This window comes from Artemia sp. Qi Xiang Cuo, chromosome 15 (genome assembly GCF_049724085.1).
Source record: "Artemia sp. Qi Xiang Cuo chromosome 15, ASM4972408v1, whole genome shotgun sequence".
NCBI classification, from domain to species: domain Eukaryota; kingdom Metazoa; phylum Arthropoda; class Branchiopoda; order Anostraca; family Artemiidae; genus Artemia; species Artemia sp. Qi Xiang Cuo.
In genome coordinates, this window is record NC_142808.1 from 2,731,088 (window position 1) to 2,751,114 (window position 20,027).

At 34.4% G+C, this 20,027-nt stretch overlaps 1 protein-coding gene across 1 annotated transcript in view; it reads left to right on the forward strand.

The window, feature by feature from the left end:
* The first annotated feature begins 1,143 nt into the window (after window positions 1-1,143).
* The window catches only part of alphaCOP (coatomer subunit alpha), a 59,092-nt gene continuing 40,208 nt past the window's right edge, over window positions 1,144-20,027 (forward strand). Inside the window, exons 1-3 of the mRNA XM_089101883.1 lie at window positions 1,144-1,268; window positions 12,769-12,933; window positions 17,586-17,876. Coding sequence (XP_088958009.1) covers window positions 1,229-1,268; window positions 12,769-12,933; window positions 17,586-17,876 — 496 coding nt within the window. The 5' untranslated portion in view covers window positions 1,144-1,228. The remainder of the gene's footprint in view (window positions 1,269-12,768; window positions 12,934-17,585; window positions 17,877-20,027) is intronic.

Sequence of the window (20,027 nt, forward strand, 5' to 3'; positions counted from 1 at the left end):
TGAAAAACCCGTTTTTACAAAGTGACTCAAGACATCGCTGAGAGAAATACTTTTTCTAGCGTGGTTTGAAGATCTTTAAAGTGTGGTTTTTTGGAGTTTAGATGGGGAAAATGGTACCTAGGTTAGGTTAAGTTACGTATTTGATATATGCAATGCTTCCCCCCCCCCCCTCTCACCCCCTAATGTGTAAATATTTAGCCCAAATTTGTTTCTAAACTTTTATATAGTCATCCTATTTTATTTCATTAGCATTAACAAAACTTGATTTTTTTGAAAGGCCCATATAAAGGGATTGTACCGAAAAGTCAGTTTATCCAGTTTCATACGTCTAAAAATTACGATTTGTAAAAACTTAACAAGAGTAAATAATTTATCAAACTTGTCAAGGCTAATGAACTTGTCGGTTTGATCGTGTTACTGGCTGTATGTTAATAGAAATTTAGAAAAAATCTGATGATTGCCAAAAAAAAAAAATCATTTTCCGGGATATTTTCCAGGGGGGTTAATTTTCTGCGTGGGGTAATCTCCGGGGGGGGGGGGGTAAACACCTAGAGTTGTTCAGGACTTCCACTATCCCTGAATTTTCTGGAATTACCTTGTAAATCTTTGCATCTTCCATAGGATGCCAAAGATTTGGGGCCTAGGGGCACCAAAGATTTGAATTCGGCTCTGGAGACGTGAACTACGGTACTAATTAATTTAGTACTTTGCTCAGTTATCTTTGGTTTCTAGCTCGCTTGAGCGCAGGGGTGGATTCAGGACCTTTTTTAGGGGGGCGCAAAATAGGTTGATCCGATAAACTTGCGTTATGAGGAAGTTTAAATAACGCAAAGTTGCGTTAATTAATTAAATTACGCAACTATAGATGACGTTAGGGGTTGGCGTGCGCCCTGACGTTAAGGGTTGGCGTGCGCCTGGGCATCTTAACCAACATGTTAAGATGCCCAATTATTTGACCTTTATTTTAAAATTGACGTATTATAGATTATTTTTTCGTATTTGACGTATTATAGATTATAATAGAATATAAGGTATTATAGATTTATAATTTCAAAATTATAAATCTATGGCTTATGTATCTTATACTTTTTGTCTGTGCTGTGGGCACACCCTAATGTCGAACGATGCCATCTAATAAAAAATAAAAAGGAAGAAACAAATCTGCTTGAGTTCAGCCTGTAGATTGTCATATTTGTCACTTTTCATCTATGAGACTAGTTTGATCAAAATGCTAACAAAATTTGAGACAAAATCGTCTCGAGTAAAAGGTTTGTATTAGCCTCTTATATTGTATATTCCCAATGTTGCAGGAAAGATTAAGATTAACACTTATATACTGGCACTTTGAACTTGGAAAAGAGTTTTGACTTGAAATGAAAACAGGCTAGCTTGATTTAGAGTTTCCTATGAATTCAAGGGCAAAGCACAGTAGCAGTTCTTGAGAAGGAGCCATTCAAAAACTAAAAGAGAGGTATTTTTAGATTGCTACTTTTATGGTCTTCAGTGGTTTAATTTTGACAAAACCCTGGAGGAGCAGGCAAAGTTAGGTATAAATTTAGGCCCAGTACTGGTCATAAAGAGACATTTTAAGACAACAATTCTCACATAGTATTATGCATAATAATCCTAGTTAACATATTTTCCAGGGAGAGCACCTTCATCATCATTATTGTCACCATTATACAATTATTTTTAGCAAAATTGTGGAAAATAAACATATTTGGGTCAATATAGGCTATACAAAATCATATTATTGAGTTAGGACTCAAGTGAATACACCATTCAACACCTTTTTTATGCTGATTACAAATATAATAAGCATTTCTATCGGGAATGAATTACAGCCCCCCCCCCTATATCGGCTATACCACACCCAACCCGGACTTGGCATATATATGGGGGGGGGCTGAAATTCATTTCCAATAGAAATGCTTATTAGCCTATATTCATAATCAGCATAAAAAAAGGCATTGAATGGTGTATTCACTTTAGTCCTAACTCAATAATATGATTTCATATATATTGACCCATATTTGATTGCATTTTTCTGTTTTCAATTATTCTATATAGGAAAAATGGTAAATTTCTAGGTGGCACTATAATTTAGCTAGGAAAAAAGTGAAAACATCATTTAATGCCTTTTTTCATGCTCTTTCAGAATTCAATAATTGCTTCTTTCACAAATTGTATCTTGAGCACTTAAAGGGGTCTCAAAGGTATTTGATTTTGTAACCACACAAAGAAGTTATAACCTAACCTACAAAATACTTGATTTTCAGTTCAAACTGTTTTCCTACCATTTCAAGTTTTTCAAAAGCTGTCAAAAAATAGCACTAAATTTTGTGATTCAAAACTTTGCTGTCAACAATTCAGGGTATATTCCAATTTAGGGTGTGTATTTGCACATTAGGGGAGGGGGGGGGGGGAGGGTTCTTGGTAAATTTGTATTGGCCATAAAGTTTATGGTAAATTTGCATTGGTCTGTATTATTTAGCTAGGATGCTAATGAAAACATTTGATGCTTTTTTATGCTCTTTCATAATTCATATAAAATACCGTCAGGGCCCCTTTAAGGGCTCAAGATGCAATTTGCAACATTATTGTATTATGAAAGACAAAAAAAAGAAATTTACCTTCCCTAGAGGTAAATTTCTTCCTAGAAATTTACCTTTCTTCCTAGAAATTTACCAGGAAGGTAAACACCATCACTGCCATCTACCAAAAAGATACAAATAGGTTAATATTACTAAATTTTGGATAGGTTAGGCTAGGTTAGATTAGCTAGATGACTCTGGGGTGTTTCTTTTAGAATAATTTTCAAGATTTGGAGAAAATACAAAATATTGAAAAATGTTAAATAGGATACTTTTGCATATTATGAAGTAAGAATTGTTTTCTTAACATGTCTTCTTATGACCAGTACTGGTCCCAAATTTATACCCAAAGTTAGAGCCAATTTCCCAAATCAAGTGAAAATGGCAGTAAAAATTGAAAAATGACCCATTTGGTACTATAAAAGTACTATGTAATACTATAAAGATGTTTTATAGGGTATATATTAGGACCAGTCCCAGTCATAAGGAGACACATTAAGAAAACAATTCTTACTTCATAATTGTTTTTTCAAAGTTGGAAAAAGAAGAAAAAAAAGAAAAGAAGTGAGGATAAAATTTTCTTAATGTCTCCTAATGACCTGGTGTGATCATACATTTATACTGAAAACTGATCTGTTTTTGTTGATGCCTGAATTGTGCAGGCTTATGTTAGTTTTGGACAAGAGTTTTGAAGAAACTATGTTTCAGCTGGGGGGGGGGGCAAAGGGGCAAACCTAGGTCTGGGATAGAGTAGTTGCCCTCCCTGTCCCATAGCAAATTATGCCCCTGATGGTCTTGGCCCCCTGTACAATTGCTCCTCATAAAAACTCTGGAAAATTCTGAAGACAAGGTGTTGTAATGTCACTCCTAAAAACACTTCACCTTGCTTTACCCCCATCCAACTCTAATGGTCAAATATATAGGTGGTAAATATTGAGCAGTCCACATTTCAGAGCTACAAGTAAAGTGAACATACAACTTATGCCCATTTTATGATTTTTCTGAATGTACTTAGTGCCTTTGGTGCAAATTCAATTTAGCCCTACCTAACCTTACTCAAATATATAGGCCATATAATTTTTTTGCATGTGTTATTTGATTCTCAATTTTGTGACCATTAATCCAATTTACAGTAAATATTTATTAACAAGAGTGATGCTAACAGACATTTATAAACCATACTGAAAATAAGACAAAAAGGTATCATGTTTGAGGGTCTATTCAGGCAGCAGCATCATTTTATTCTGAGCTAAGGGAGGGCTAAGCAACCTCTGTGGACCTTCTAAAGTGGCTGGCTAATAGTTGTTTAAGAGCAATATTTCTTCACAGTTGTTAGCACAGGTCCCTCCCAAAATTGACTAATGATAGAAAGAAGCAAGAACTTAAGTTAGAAAGTAATTTACAGTTTTATTGCAGCTCTGGGAATCAACAAGGTCTCATTTTTCCAAAAATATCAGCCATAGCATCAAAATCCAACAATTTCACAAGAGCCTTTCAACTAAATGTCAACACCAGATCACTAAGCATTTTGTAACCCATTGTTGATCTTGAATAAATCTTTTGGCTTACAGGCTAAAGAGTTGATATATCTTCTCACAAGATACATTTGCAAGACCAACAGGGTTGTGTTAATGTAATTTTCTTTGTAATGCACTGCTACAGTAGCTAGTTAGCTAGTATTAAGAAAATGGAGCAAATCAACATTTAATGCCAAGAATGACTCTAACAGTGAAAGAACATTCATGAAGCAGCTTTCAAACTTAGAGCACAACCTGTTGGTCACGAGAAAATAATCTCTTCTGAAAGCATTTTAAGTTTTTTGCTTTTTCCCAAAGTCAACACAGTTACAAAATCACATAAGCAGGAAGCTACTTGCTGTGCATTCTTTGGTCTTTTACATGAATAATCAGAACTCCAAAAATTTTGCAAATGGTCTTCAGTGAGACTGCACTCAAAAATTATTTAGTTATATGAAAGATTTCATTAAAACCTTTGTCAGTCTGTATGTCTAGAATTTTATCTTGCACATATGCAATTAGACCAGTAGCTCTAGAGAAAACTAGGTCTTACTCCTGCTGCTGCTCAGACAGAGTTCCTGGCACAACAAATTTTTCTGCTAGATAGAGTATGAATATAAATTCAAATTTCAAAAATCTAGTTGCAACTCTGTGGGCCTGAGCTGCTGATTCTCCATCCCTAGGTGTTCTGGTAATTGATAAAATGGCCATAATATGATCATATGTATTCAGTACTTTGTTTACTAATCTATACTGGTATGCCTGTCATGTAGGAGAGGATTTCTTCAGCTGATGAACAGTTATTGAGCATTAAAAACAGTTGGTAGTATGTATTGCTAATTGCAATAAAATAGTACAGCTCTTGAACAATGGAGAAATAAGATGCCATTCATCTGAATTTCTGAATGCAATTACCCAACACAAGGTTGAGTCTATGAGCATGGCAGTTAATTTAATTTGCATGTGTTAAAATGAATTTGCTTTAATACAGGCTTGCACACCTGAAAAGTAGCCACTCATGACACTGGCTTAGTATTTTCACAGAAAAATTGAAAACAAATTCGGCTCCCCCCCCCCCCATGCATGTTGAACAGTAAAATTGCCCCACCCCCATCCTAACTTTTCCTGAATTGACACCAATTGATAGGTCTGAGTCTTTCTTTCAATGCTCAGGTTGTTCTTGTATGGTATAGCTCTTATTTGTTGTTTTTTTTCATGTATTTTTCACCTTTTTTTGTAAGTTGGTTCAAGCTAAGCTTCCCCACCCCCACCCTGTTGATAAAGCCTTTTGTTTGTTGAGTTGAAATATGTGGTATTTGATTGTTTGTAGAATTTTCTTTTACTCTATTATTGTAAATCTTGTCTTTTTATCATATTCTCATTTTGTTATGATCTTTGGTGTGTAAGATTTGTACTTCAAGACTTTTATTGATTCTTTGAATTGTCCTTTTATCTAGTACATTTTCCTTATCTTTCCTGAAATCTAAAAAAAACAATTGGTCTGAAATTTGAACATTCATTTTATCCAAATTCAAGAAGCTAAATTTCAAGACAATTCAAGAAAAAAAATTAATGAAATAACCATTTTGAATGAAATCAAATCTTAAATTTAACATTTTTACTGGAAGCAAAGAAGAAAAAGTGCAAGGAACTTGCAAAATCCCATGTGGTCTGGTGTCTATTAACAACAATACATTTATGGCTACTAGGAACACAAAAGTCCATGCTGTACAAAATGGTATTTTATTTATAAAGTCCAAAAACAGAGTCATATAGAGTACATAATACATATATATAGGGGGGATCACTGGTACAGAATCATGTAATCAACAAAGATAATTTTATTATGGATCCTGGGCCAATTACTTTATTGTAGTTGACCATTACTGTAATTGACAATTACTGTATTTTTGTGAAGTACAGCTCTATTAGAAACGGATTTGTTTTAACTGAGAATGCTTTCACTTAACACTTAAAACAAATATCAATAGAAATTGCAATAACTGGTTTGGGGCTCCTCCTAAAATCAGGGTGGAACTATAGCTCCAGCCAGCCCCCCAAGATGATGCCATTGTGTAAAAATCTTAAAATTGAATTTGCACCAAACACAATTATTATATTTGGAGAGAGCATAAAAAGGTATCAAGTGCTATGTTCACTTTATTTGTAGGTCAGAAATGTCAACTGCTCAATATTTACATTATAGGCTAGGCTAGCCAAAGTTATACATTTTCCATGTATTTTTCTTGGGTCTAGTATATTCTTAAATTCCCCAACACAGAAAAGTCCACCACCCTCCCCATGCCTAAAAATTAAGGACCAAAGAGAAAAGATAAAGGTCTAGAAAAGTGGCTCTTCAGACAGAGACATGCTTGAATAAAAAGAGAGGCACTTTTAGATTGCTAATTTTATGTTCAATTTTATGATTTGCTTGTATTGAAAACCAGCCCCCCCCCCCCTAATGGTCTCATACTGGGGCTAGTCCTAGTATGTTTAAAAAAGAACAATGATTAATGAAAACTGGTTCAAGAACAAAAAAAAATGGGAAAAAAACAAGGAAAGATAAAGATCTAGATTAGCAGCTCTTCAGAAGGAGACATGCAAGGACAAAAAGAGAGGCACTTTTATATTGCTAATTTTGTGTTCATTTTTATGTTTCTGTTTGCCTTTTTACAATTTCATCCCCAGCCCCATGTTGGTCTGATAGGTTATATAAAAGAACATAATATTTGATGAAAACTGATTCAAAAATAGGGAAAAAGAAAGAGATTCAATTCATTGATACTTGTTGCATAATAAATAGTAAGAATTTGTTCATGTTTTGGTTAGTTTTGTTTATATAGGCTAGCCTAGGGCTATATGGGACTATTAGAGGGGGCTGGTAATGATTTGTCAAAATTGCAAACAAAACCAGATAACTGAACATGAAATCAACAATCTGAAAATGTCTCTCATTTTGTTCTTGCAGGTCTCTTTTTAGAGAGCTGCTATTCTAAACCTTTACCAGAGAATACTATAACAAATAAAAATAATGGAGATAAAAACAAAATTTTGGAATAAGCTATTCTTTTTTACTCCAAAATATAGGCAGAATATGTGGTGTAAAATATCCTGTAGGGTAAGATACCCAGTAGTCAGACAGCTAATAACCACTTCAACAGTTAAATCATTGTACAATCTCTATTGTACCTCCTAGAGAGTGGGTTGTTTCACCATTGGATTTGTCAATATCTTCTTAATATGTATGTGATTAGCTTGAATATTTTAACCATATACAACTCTCACAATTTCAAATATACTTATAAACAGCAATAGAGCCTAATTGTGGACACACATTTAAAGCTTGAGCCTAATCTTGAAAAATGCTATCCAATCTTGGACATGTAATCTGAAAGTTAAAAAAACGTATTGAAATCACTGACAGACTCAATCTTGGACAGATTTAATTTTAGACAATCATTTTGAAACAGAATAATTATATTTGAATAGGCTAGGCTGCAGGGGCGCCTTTTCTCTAAATTGAAATGTCCTAGTCCTAAATATCAGCCAATCTAAACTATAGATAGATAGATAGATATGTATTTATTGCTACAAAAGCCTCATGGAGCCATGGCAAAAGCAAAAATAACAAACAAACATTTACAGACTTAATAAAACATACATAGCACAATAATAACACAGCGTAACAAAACACATGTAATAAGGCAAATAATACCATAAAAACACACAATATTCTCACAAAATAATAAAAATGACAAAAATAATAACACAAAAATAGATAGATATTTATTTAATGCTCTAAAGCCACTAGGGTCATGACTACAGAAAAATAACAAAACAAAATCAGCGTACACACATTCAACATTATTTTCAGCACTCATCCCCCCCACCCCTTACAAAAATCTCTCTCTATGTGTCATTCCCAACTTTATATATTTTACAATATTTCTTACTTTTCCATAATATTTCGATCCCATTATTGAAACCAACCACTCACTTGTCCTCACATTACCATAAAATAAATCCTGTAATTTGGGACAAAGGGCCATGAAGTGAAGTAGATCCTTGCCATTTTCTCCCACATAGGGCATGAGTAAGGACCATCCATTATCCTTATCCTCCCTAAATATTTCCTCCTTTCTCCAAGTGCTAGATAATTACCCCTCCCTGATAAATACCACTTAATTTCTTCACTATTTAAACCCATTTTAAAATAAATATCATATTCCCAGACCTCCTTTTGTTGCCGGTAAACACTGAGGGATGCTGAGGCTGTGACTTCACACTGCCATTTCTAAATCTCCTGATCCTCCAGCACGCCCTTTACCAATTTTGCTACATTTCCCACTTTCGTTCATATCCCCTTCCCTTGGTTCCAAATTCCTGATAACCCACTACTATTTAAAATTGATCTAACCTGGGAAGCCCATGAACTTTTCAACTCCTCCTCATTATTATTATCAAACCTTCCCTATATTCAAACTCATTACCGATCATTCCATTAACCCCATTTTTTTTTTAATTCCAGCTCTCACCCCATCCTTCCCCTCTTAATTCAATCCTAATAGATATGTGATCTGACCCACCCAGCACTATCACCTTAAAATCTACACAACAAGAAAGAAGCCCCAGGTTTAATAATCCCATAATCTATAACACTTGGATGTCTACCCAAAAAACATGTAAAATCCCTCACTCCTTTATCCTTCCCTGTCCTCCCATTCAAAATAACCAGATTCTGTTTACCACAAAAATCCAATAATTTTTTACCCTAATTATTTTTTCTCTGATTACAATCCCTACACATCCTCCTCATTATCAACAGCTAAATCATGTAAACACCATTCAGTTATTCCAGTTTGAGCCAGTTTTTGTCATTTTCTAATATCTCACCAGTATCTTCATCACTAAAAGTGCTAGTTTCCAGCAGTAAATACACTGAGCAAAAATAAACGAGTTTCTACCCAAGGATATGTGCACCAATACTAGATTACATGAAATAATTTTCAATCAAGATACATTTTGCCATCTTTTTGTTATCAATAGTGCAACTCCTGCATAAATTCTACCACTCTGCAAATGCTTGCTTTGAGATCCAAAATAAGAAAAACCTTCACTTCTCTCCTCTTTTTCCAGCCAGATTTACTAATGATACAACTGAAAAATCATGACATTTAAGAAGACACTCTACTTTAAGATTCAAAAAAAATCCTGAACATTCCAGTGCACTAAATAACACTTGTAATTTTCACCATGGCCCTGCTTATCCTATCTGCTATCTGAGCCAATGGGTTGTGACTGTTTAAATAGCTGTTTGGGCTCCATGATTTCAGGATTGTCCACTCTAACCGAGTTGCTTTTCGGTCTTAGATGGCCATCTTGGCTAATAATTTGTTGGCTGTTATGCTTGGGAGACCCCACAGGCACAGCAAAAAATGATGTGGAGCCCTTTTTAATAACTGGGGTTTTACTGTTTGTCCCATATATTTTGTTATCACTACTAAGCCCCTCCACTACACTGAAGAAAGATTGAATTGAGGATGAAGATCTGAGGATTGAACGGATTGCTTTTGGAAACCAAACTTGTTATTATTTTTTGTAGCACTGTTACATACTTGGGTTCATGATGACGTTTTTGTCCCTACATTTTCCTTAAAACGTGTTATGATACTCACTGATGACTCTATATAAGGGGCATTCATAACCTCCACTGCAGATTGCTTATCAAAGCTATACATAAAACACTGCTGACCAATGTATAACTTTGTCCCTCTTAGGCAGTTGTGGATAGACAGTTAATGCTCTGTATAATCAGGACTAACACCATGATCTCCCCCCCCCCTGTCCAGATGAGCACTTGATTGCAATATAATATCGCGAATGTAACCACTTGCGAACTTAACTGGTCATGTGCCTTGTTTGGCATTTAACCAAAAAATGTCTTTAATGTCCATCATTTTCAGCCCTAAGTTTGTCACATGTAAGTTCAGTGCTTTCATTACATTTTCTTGTAATGAAGAACCTCTGTTTGCAGAATCGAAATTATAGAGTACCAAATTACATTTTTTTGACTCATTTTCTAGTCTTTGCAATTTTACATTAGTAGGTGACATTTCAGCTTGCAAACTTAGGTGATCCTTCTTCAATTGTGATGCATCCTCCAAGGACTTCTCTTTTGTTGCATCAATGTGCAACAAAATAGCAGTTAAGTCGTTTCTAAGATCTTGAACCTGTGATTAAATTTCATTAGTAGTGTTTTCTTATTGTGTATAGCCTAAAGATATATTTGGGGCCTTTATAACACTAACACTAGGGGGAATTTTGTGAGACTCAAATATTGTGTTTGAAAAGAGCATCAGTTAGGGAATGGAATTGCACTCGTCTTCTCTTATGATACTCTTTCCTTCAAAGGAGCAAGTCTCCTGTAGTTTTACCTGTAATGTGCATCTATTAATCAGATTTTTATGGTTCCTTTCATTATTATCCGCATTTTAAAATAATATATTCATCCAACTGGTCTCAATTCTTTTGTGCAAGATAATGTTGTTAACAGGTTAAGAATACAAATACCTGTGATAACATCCAAGTCTACTGGAAGTGAACATGCTTGAGGTAGATAACCAGGGGCGCAATTGGCAATGGGGCGGGGGGGAACTGCCCCACCCCCAGACCCCAGTTTGCCCCCCAACTGAAATTTAGTTTGTTCCAAAATCTTGTCAAAACTAAGATAAACCTGCATAATTCAAGCACCAACAGAAACAGATCAGTTTTTTAGTACAAATTTACCTTTATACTACTTTTATAGTACCTTTATGGTACCAAATTACTTATATTTATAGTTTTTACAGTCATTTTCACTTGATTTTGGAAAATTGGCTCCAACTTTGCTCCCTCCTCCAGGATTTTGATAAAATTACGCCACTGTAGATAACTAAGCATAGACCTAAGCTCACTTCTGAGACTACAATTTAGGCTTTTGATGAATTGCTGGAAGTTCCATTTATATAAGTTAAAATAATGGAAATGCCACCCTTTAATATTTACATGTTTTCAGTTTCAGCAGACTGTAAGTTAAACTATCTTTATTCTAGACTCTTTTTCCAGGGGCCAATAGCCTAGTCATTCCACCTAGTAGCCTACAACAGGAATGAATCCTGTTTTTACCTACTTTAGCCATGGTTTGTGCTACTTTAGTTAATCATCCATAGTATCTGTGAAGATGAATAAAAGTTTGTTGAGCTATTCACTGTCCATTGATGATTTTTGAACACATTCATGTTTCTAGAAGTTGCTTTTTCTCTAAGGGATTTCCACAAGCTGATAACTGTATTGGAAAAGAACTTGTCCTCAGTCTTGTTTTTGCTCATTTCCAGAAAAACTTTTATGATGATGCTGATTGGCTGGTAATTGTTTATGTCCTCTTTGCTACCACCCTTGTGTATAAATGCTATGTGGGCTGTATACCAATCCTGCATGATACACTTTTCATCAAGGGATATCTGGAAAATGGGGAGTGAGCTGGCCTAATACTTTGAAATATGGATTTTTAAGGATCCTTGGATGTATATCACCAGGTAGAAAGGACCTTCTCGTGTTCAACTTTTTAAGCAAGTCTCTCTGTCTTCCCCTTGTGACTGTAATCAGGGAGATAGGGGTTGTTGTGTTACATGTAGAGGAGGCTGCTATAGCATCCTCATCCTGTTCAACTAACCTTCTGGATAGATATCCAACTTGAATTCAGTGCTTTGGTTGTATTTTATGTAATGATTCTTACTGTGTATGTTCTACTTGTGTGATCTTCAGTACTCTTTCTTTTTATTTCTTGCTCTCTTTAATTCCATGTTCATGGATAGTAGTGTTATGGATTTTTAAGTCCATCTTACTGCTATATGCTTCTCTGAGAACTCTTGTAGTATACTAAGGGAGTATTGTATGGCAGTGTAGTTGGTTGCACTGAATGAAGCATGGTAATAGGACCTCGTCAAGAAGTGCTTTGGGCTCACAAGCCATTATGGGGGCTGGCCATTCCAGGACCTAGTGTGGAAATTTACTGCTTGGTAAAGTAAATTACTTTGACTCGTGAGAGATGATACAACTGATTTCTATCCCTTATAAAAATAACTATGCACTGGACAGAAGGTAAGTTAAAATCCCTAATTACCAAAAGGATTCCTCTCAGTACCATTTTTCTATTAATAGACTTTAATAATTCAAGGATTGACCAATTTAAGGTAGGGAAACTTGGACTTGTCTAAATAGTACCAATATTATGCTGAATAATATTATTATTAACTCCATGGATCACACTTTTCTCTATTTTTGGCTGAATCTAAAAAAAAAAACAGAAATTTGTACCTTTCTTTACTTGCCAAAATTGAAGTTTGGTAATTTTTCTTTTTTTTTTTTTTGAAACCTAGGTATAACCATACACGTTTTTTTTACGTTTGTGGTCCTCCGTCCCATGAAAAATCCTCCAGTACTACATTCCTCCAAGCTGTGACCTGTGTGTACCTGCAAAATATTAGCCAAATCAGATGTCTAGCTGTCAGTAGTTTAGGATATGTAGGCCACTCAATTGCAGCATTGCCAAAATTTTAGTTTTGGGGGATTCCATAGTTTTGTGCTGACAAGTATTACCAATTTTTTTTATATTTTAGGAATCACATTCCATCACAAGCGACCATGGGTCCTTGCAAGCTTGCATACTGGTGCTATTCAGCTTTGGGACTACAGAATGTGTGCAATGCTTGACAAGTTTGAAGAACATGAAGGCCCTGTCAGAGGGATTGATTTCCACAACCAGCAGCCCCTTTTTGTATCAGGTAGGCAAAACAACTTTCCAATGAACTTACTTAGTTGTTATTGAAAAAAAGACAAGGGTACTTATATATTATACTGAACACACTCAAGAAGTTAAGTTAGGTTTATTGTAATGAATTGTACCAAAATCTGATGAAAGTATTATACTTTAGTAAACTACAACAGAGAATTATGGAAAGCAAGCTGCCCAGAACAAATTATATTGAATATCTAACCTAACCAACTCTGTCTATTAAATGTTTAATTAAGATATACCTGCCTAGTAGTTTATCTCACTGAGGCTAAGCTGATTATCTCTGAGTGGATACAGAGAAACCGGTTCTGAACAGATCAAGAACAACAGTGTGGCCGGTATAATATTTAAGTACCATGACTAGTATTGTATTACTTATAATAGGCCAATCTATTAATTTTACATAATTTAAATTTTATTTATTTTATTTGAAACTCCTAAAAAAGAATTCGCATCACTAGAATTGCTTGTTTAATTTATTTTAACTCCCCCAATGTAGTTTGCTATAGAGCAATTAACCATCTGTGCTGTGGTGTAAATTAATGAAAATGGAGAGGGATATATTTCATTTTCTGTGAATACTGTATACAAAAAAGGTGCATTCAGAATGTAGGGAGTAAATGCCCCAGCCTCCCAAGTGGTGCCTCTGCCATTACCTGTCAGCTCGTATTTCACCAGGCACAGTTTTATCATTGGACATCAAAGGGTATCAAAATAAAAATATAGGAATATAGTAAAATATAAATATAGTAAAATTAAAGTATGTAATTAAAATATATAGATAGTTAAATATGATATTGTAAAATAGTATATAAAATATAGTAAAATAAAAGTATAGAAATATAGTTTCTCCCCTGGGCTGATCTTAATTCTATTAATACCTGAAAATCGGCAATATTCTAAGGTTTTTCTTTTTTTTTTCAAAATTATAAAATTTCTAGGGCAGTATATCACATTTTGTCAGTTTCGCCATGTGGAACTGTCAAAATAAGTAAGTAAAAATTATTATTCACATTTGACAATGCTGTTTTGTCTCTAAAATTCAAATATGAATGATCTGTTGATTCCCAAAGACAATTCACCTTCAAAGAAATGTTACAGTTTCTTAAGCTGTTGGGTGTCATACATTTTTAGCATATTTCTATCTGATTTTTGTCTATGTTTCCTTTTTTTCGTAATTTTGGTCAGTACCAAAAACTAGAACTGCATATAGAGGCCTTTTTCGTTAAAAATTCAACATTACTTTAAACTATATCTATTATTAAAAAGAGGCAAAAAACTGACATGCTGGCTTTTAATATGTAAAAACACAAAAAACTGAGTTGTCTTTATTTGTGTAAAGAGGTCATTTGTGGTTGGAATGGGAGGATGTCAAAGAAAGGTTTAAAGGGAATAGGAACTTCCTGGGAGGGTGTAAAGAGGGAGGCTTTGAATAGATTGGGATGGATGAGGAGCGTGTGTTGCTGTGTTGGCCTCAGGTGGCTTGGTGCTGCAGTGAGTTGCTAGTAGTAGTAATAGTAGTATTCTATTTCACCTTAAATTATGGACAATTCTAAAAAGAATCAACCCTAGAAGAAACTTAAATAATGTAATAAAGGTATTCAATTTTACTGAATAGAATGGATCATACACTTCCTGTCATAAAGGTACGTTTCTGATTATTTATCAGATTTGATAACCGTTTTATTGGTCTGAATCCACAAAGTAAACTAGTCCACAATCTCTTTCCTTGGGCATGTATACTTGGTGATACTTAGAAATTATGCTCCTTTTTTGATTTTTTCCTTTTTATTTTATCAGAAAATACATACATTTTGCTATTTACCCAGCCTCTCCTCCCTAATTAATAATGTAGGTTTTGAATGCTTTTGATCGAATGGAGCCGAGCCGCCTCCCGAAACTCCCTGAAGGATCTCTGCATGGTCTCCGTCCTCAAGGTAGACCACGAAAGCGATGGATACAGATCTTCGATTTTGACAACGTCAATTTAGCCTAGTTATCAGTACTGCATCTGCTAGGATAATGTACAGAGCCCTTACTCATGAGCTAGCAGGAGTCCAACAAGGATGGTCAGGAAAATTGGGAATCAATGTAATTTTTGCCTTCTGAGACAAAAATACCTGCACCTGTGCAGAATTTTATATTTACAGCTTAAGACTTTGTGTTGTTGTTCAATCATACAGGACGAATTTCATCTATAATTGAAGTACTGCTGTGTTATGGAATGTTATGAACGATAGCAAATTTTAGTGAACGTTGCAAAAGTTAACAACTTAAAATCAATAGCAGCAGCAGAATGGAATTGCCAGATGAGCAATTCATAAATTTAAAAATAAATTAGTAAAGTTCTTAGAAAGCATTACATGCTTGAATTTCTATATCCAGTCCACATTTTCAATTTTGAATAGTTTGCTTGTGTTGACTGTCATGATTTTAGATGCTGATTATTAGGGTTTTATGAATTTTTAGATTAACCGAGCCTGAAGTGGCTTGCTTAAGAGTGGAAGTTGATACATAACATAACTTAGCCTCGTCCTTTAGTGTGATAAATTTTGTAAGGTTCTTGCGCCATTATTAAGGCAACATTAATATAATTCTTATTATATTCTTTAATATTCTACTCTTTTTTATTTAATTCTTACCAATTTCATATCATTCTTTACAGTAAATCTTTGCTTCCAATTAAGAAAAAAAAGTTTTCTTCAAGTTGTCAGTTAGCTAAATAGAAGATTCTTGTTACTTTAAAATACTTGCTGCACTAATACCAGAAATGCAATGCAAAAACTGTGTGCCATTTGTTTTCAATTAACTTTCTATTTGTTTAATACTTGATACTTGTCAGATGTAAAATTTGCTGGCACAATATGAATTTCCCATTGAGCTGAAAAGACGCTGCCGTTTTTTTATTTTGAAATATTTGTGTACTTAACATGATTGACAATAAATACTATTTAATTATCCTAGATTTATTTAAAAAAAATTATCCATGATTAAAGGATTAAAATTAAAAAAGTTATTTATGGAATTTATTAATTTATAATGAAAGTTGAATGTAATACGAAGTGAAATCAATATCTATTAAATTATCTTAAAAGATAGTTTTTTGTTCTATAAATTTGTACATATGTTCATCAAGCTTACCTTTAAGTTATCAAAAAAAAGTCTCAAAGATGTCTGTTTGCTCTAAGCCACTAAGAACCATGAAATATTTATAAAAAAAACGCCCCGAAAAATCTTGTTTGAACCCAATCTGTCTATAAGGAGCTTCAGGCTGACTTGGAAAGTTGAGGTGTGGGCAGATACGCGATTCGTCAATTTCAGTACGTCAGAAACGAAAGTAATCTTAATTTTAAAATTGCAGAATGTAAAGGCTCATCCTGTTTAAATTTTAATTTATTGGCAATGACAAGAGTAGATGTTCTATCCATTCTTGGAGTTTATTCCTCATCATATCTCACATGGGCCAAACGCTTAAGGAAAGTGAGACCATACTACTTTAATGAGTTAGGATCATCCTAAGATGCAGAAGTCTCCTTTCTGACGAGTCCACTTTGAAGTCATAAACGTGATGTGTCAGACCAGTCATAAATTATGTATGTCCTCTCTTTTTTGGTGCTCCAACTAGCCATACCACTGCTCTTCAAACGTGTCCGGAATCAAGCAGTTTGCACAATAAATTCTTGAAACTGATGCCAAACCCCTGCAGTCAATCTAAAATAGGGATGGTATTTCATAAATACATGCATTCATTCATATCAGAGAAGGTTCTGAATAGACCAAAGCCTTCGTTATCAACTGACCAAAATACAGCCTGTCAGGAACGTTTCGCAGGGTGAATCTCCCCTATGAATAATTGAAACGGTTTTTCACCGACTGTCAGTCGCCATGTAGAATATCCCCCAGCATAGATAATCCTTCTCCTGAGCCGTTCAATAGAAGGTGTAACGAATATCACAAAAAGGTGAGATGGTTACCAAGCCTAGCCGCATATCATCACTTGTGATGGAGCTGTAAAGCCTGTAATTTGAAAAATAGGAGAAAAACAAAACATGTTTCAGAATGTATCAACGAACAAACACTTCAAATACGAGTGCAGGCAAAAAATATAAAAATGATATTCAACATTTTTGCAAAAAATCGATAATATAAGTTTTCTGCATATTATAAAGTAATATTATTTTTTCTCATTATACTATTCCCTTCAAAAGAGGGCTTAGAGAAGGACTTTGCCAGAGAATTTTATCTTCAAGAGAGATTCATCTGTTTGTTCTTGGTTAAGTAGCCCCAGGCTGATTCTAAAATGGACAATAGGTGCTTTATTATAAGGAAATATCAATGTAAGGATCAGTTTTAGCAAAAATGATAGTGTAAAACAGTTCGTCTTTTTGAATTGTAAAATTTGTTGTTTTTTTTTTCAATTGAATTAAATAGCGAAGTCTCTGAATTGTCTTTTATGTTTCTTACTCAATCCCTGCTCCTCTCTTAACATAAAAACTGCTTCTTAACAAATTTATATATATAATGTGTAATAATAAATAATATATTGATAATAAATTATTAATATCCGTTTTAGTAAAATTGAAAGTACGAGTAGCAAAGACAAGACTTCATTTTACAAAATCTGGGTGCTCTTTATTTTAGGTGGTGATGACTACAAGATCAAGGTGTGGAACTATACACAAAAGAGGTGTTTATACACACTTGTTGGGCATTTAGACTACATAAGAACAACTTTTTTCCACAACGAATGTCCATGGATTTTGAGTGCCTCTGATGATCAAACAATCCGTGTCTGGAATTGGCAGAGTAGAAGTTGTATCTCTGTTGTGACTGGCCATAACCATTATGTAATGTGCGCCCAATTCCACCCGACTCAGAATCTAATTGTATCGGCTTCACTTGATCAGACTGTCCGGGTTTGGGATTTTACTGGTAAGATTTAACATAGTCTGAAATAAAAAAGTATTGAAGCCTTATTCTCATTTGTGGTATCTCATTGTTCAATATTTCTCGTTGCAATTAATTTTGTATATTTTGGCGCTAGTAAGAAATGATTTCAATTATTGGTTTAATGTCCCAAAGTGCTTATAGTAACATATTGCGGACTTCTTACGCCTCAAAGATCAATAAGATGTAATTGTTCCTTTTACATATTGAAATTTATTGGTTTATTTATCTATCAGGATTAGCTAGAAATCTTAGCAGGATAAGTTAAGCGGTACCAGGAGAGTTGTTAGCACGCTAGACTTGAAATCCGGTAACTGAAAGACAGGGGTTCGAATCCTGGTGTCGCTTATTATTTGTCCTGGAACAGGGGTCAGCGGTTTGAGCTCAGCATGAGTTGACCCAGCTCCAAATCAGTACGTGGAGAAATATGGGGGGAAAACACGGGAAGTATCAGGAGATTGGTACTTACTCTGTGCGAAGCATTGATCAGCATATGTAAAAGCTTAAGTTTTAAGTATAAACTAGAAAAAAGTGGCTTTAAGGTTTGTACTCGGGTACAATTTTTTTCTTTACGAACCTTTCGGGAAGTTATGACGTTGGTAGACTCTAGGATGAGAGTTTGATAGGAACTGTCCAGAGACACTTGAATATTAAATTCAAAGAACAACAAAGAGAAAAAAACGTCAATGAAGAACAAACAAACGAGACTGCGGCCAGTAGAGAGAAAAGATCAAAAACTAAAATGACACGGATATGTCGCCTTTATGAAAACGAGGCGTCTTCAGAACAGAAGAATCAAAAATTAATCAGAAGAAGAATTAAACCAAAGAAGCTAAAAATTAAAACAAACTAAAAACAAATAAAACCACCACCCATATTAATAAAACACAATTGTCGTAAATGATCCAGATAGGTCACAGAAGCTAATAGAGTTGCTAAAATGAGAACACCAGAGAAATTGATAAAAAAAAGTATAAACATGGAAATGAAGTTAATTATTTTGTTGTGAAACAACTTTTGTTTGCTATCATTTTGTGTCCTTTTATTTGCTATCATTGAAGCAAATCCCCTTGAATAAAAAAAAAACAAACACATATTTGCTAATCTTTCAATAAATAGGGATGCAGGAAATTTAAATAATGACCAAATTTATAAAAAAATTTTAAAAAAAAACGAACCAATAGTTTGTAGGGGCATTAAGATTTTACAAAATCACCAGGGGACGAGATTACTTATTACACCAAGGAGAATTGCTTCAATGATAGCAAGCAAAAGAATTGTTTCGCAACAAAATAATTAAACTTCATTTTCATGTTTATCCTTTTTTATCCAGTTGCTCTTGTGTTCTCATCGAAGCAACTCTATTAGCTTCTGTGACCAATGTGGATCCGTCGCGGCAATTGTATTTTCTTAATATTGGTGGTGGTTTTATTTGTTTTTAGTTTATTTTAATTTTTGTCTTTGTTTCTTCTGTGCTGAAGACGCCTTAGGGGAAATATCCGAGTCGTTTTAATTTTTTATCTTATCTCTCTACTGGCCGCAGTCTTGTTTATTAGTTCTTCATTGAGTTTTTTCTCGCTTTGTTATTCTTTGTCATGACTGGCCAATTCGGCTTTCTATCTTTCATATTAGATTCAAGAGTCAAAAATTTGACAATGTACAAGATGGATGGAATTGTTTTAGGAATATAGTTTATAAAATAGCAGGTTGTGTCTTAGGGAGGAAAGTTAGGTAAACAGCTAGGAATATTAGTGGCAAATGCTTTAAGCTTAGTTGAGAAGAGGAGGGGCTTGTACAAGAAGTATTTGAGTGATAGATCATATGAAAATAAGGAGAATGCAAGGAAATTAGAGAAAGCATTAAAATATGAATTAAGGAGGTTTGAAGTGGAGGCCATGGATAAAATTGTTGAAGATCTAGAAGATGCAGCAATACAGCATGGTAGTAAAATATAGCCACAATTGGTAATAAGGAAAGAGAGATGGGTAGAACACTTTGTACGTGAAGGATGATTTATTTTGACAGAAAGAATTAGAGGTCTAAAAGGGTTAAAAAATAATAAGAGCCTGGGTGCTGATAGGGTAGAGAATGGGTTTTTTTTTAAGATGTGGTGGTTGTGAAGTTAGAGATAAGCTA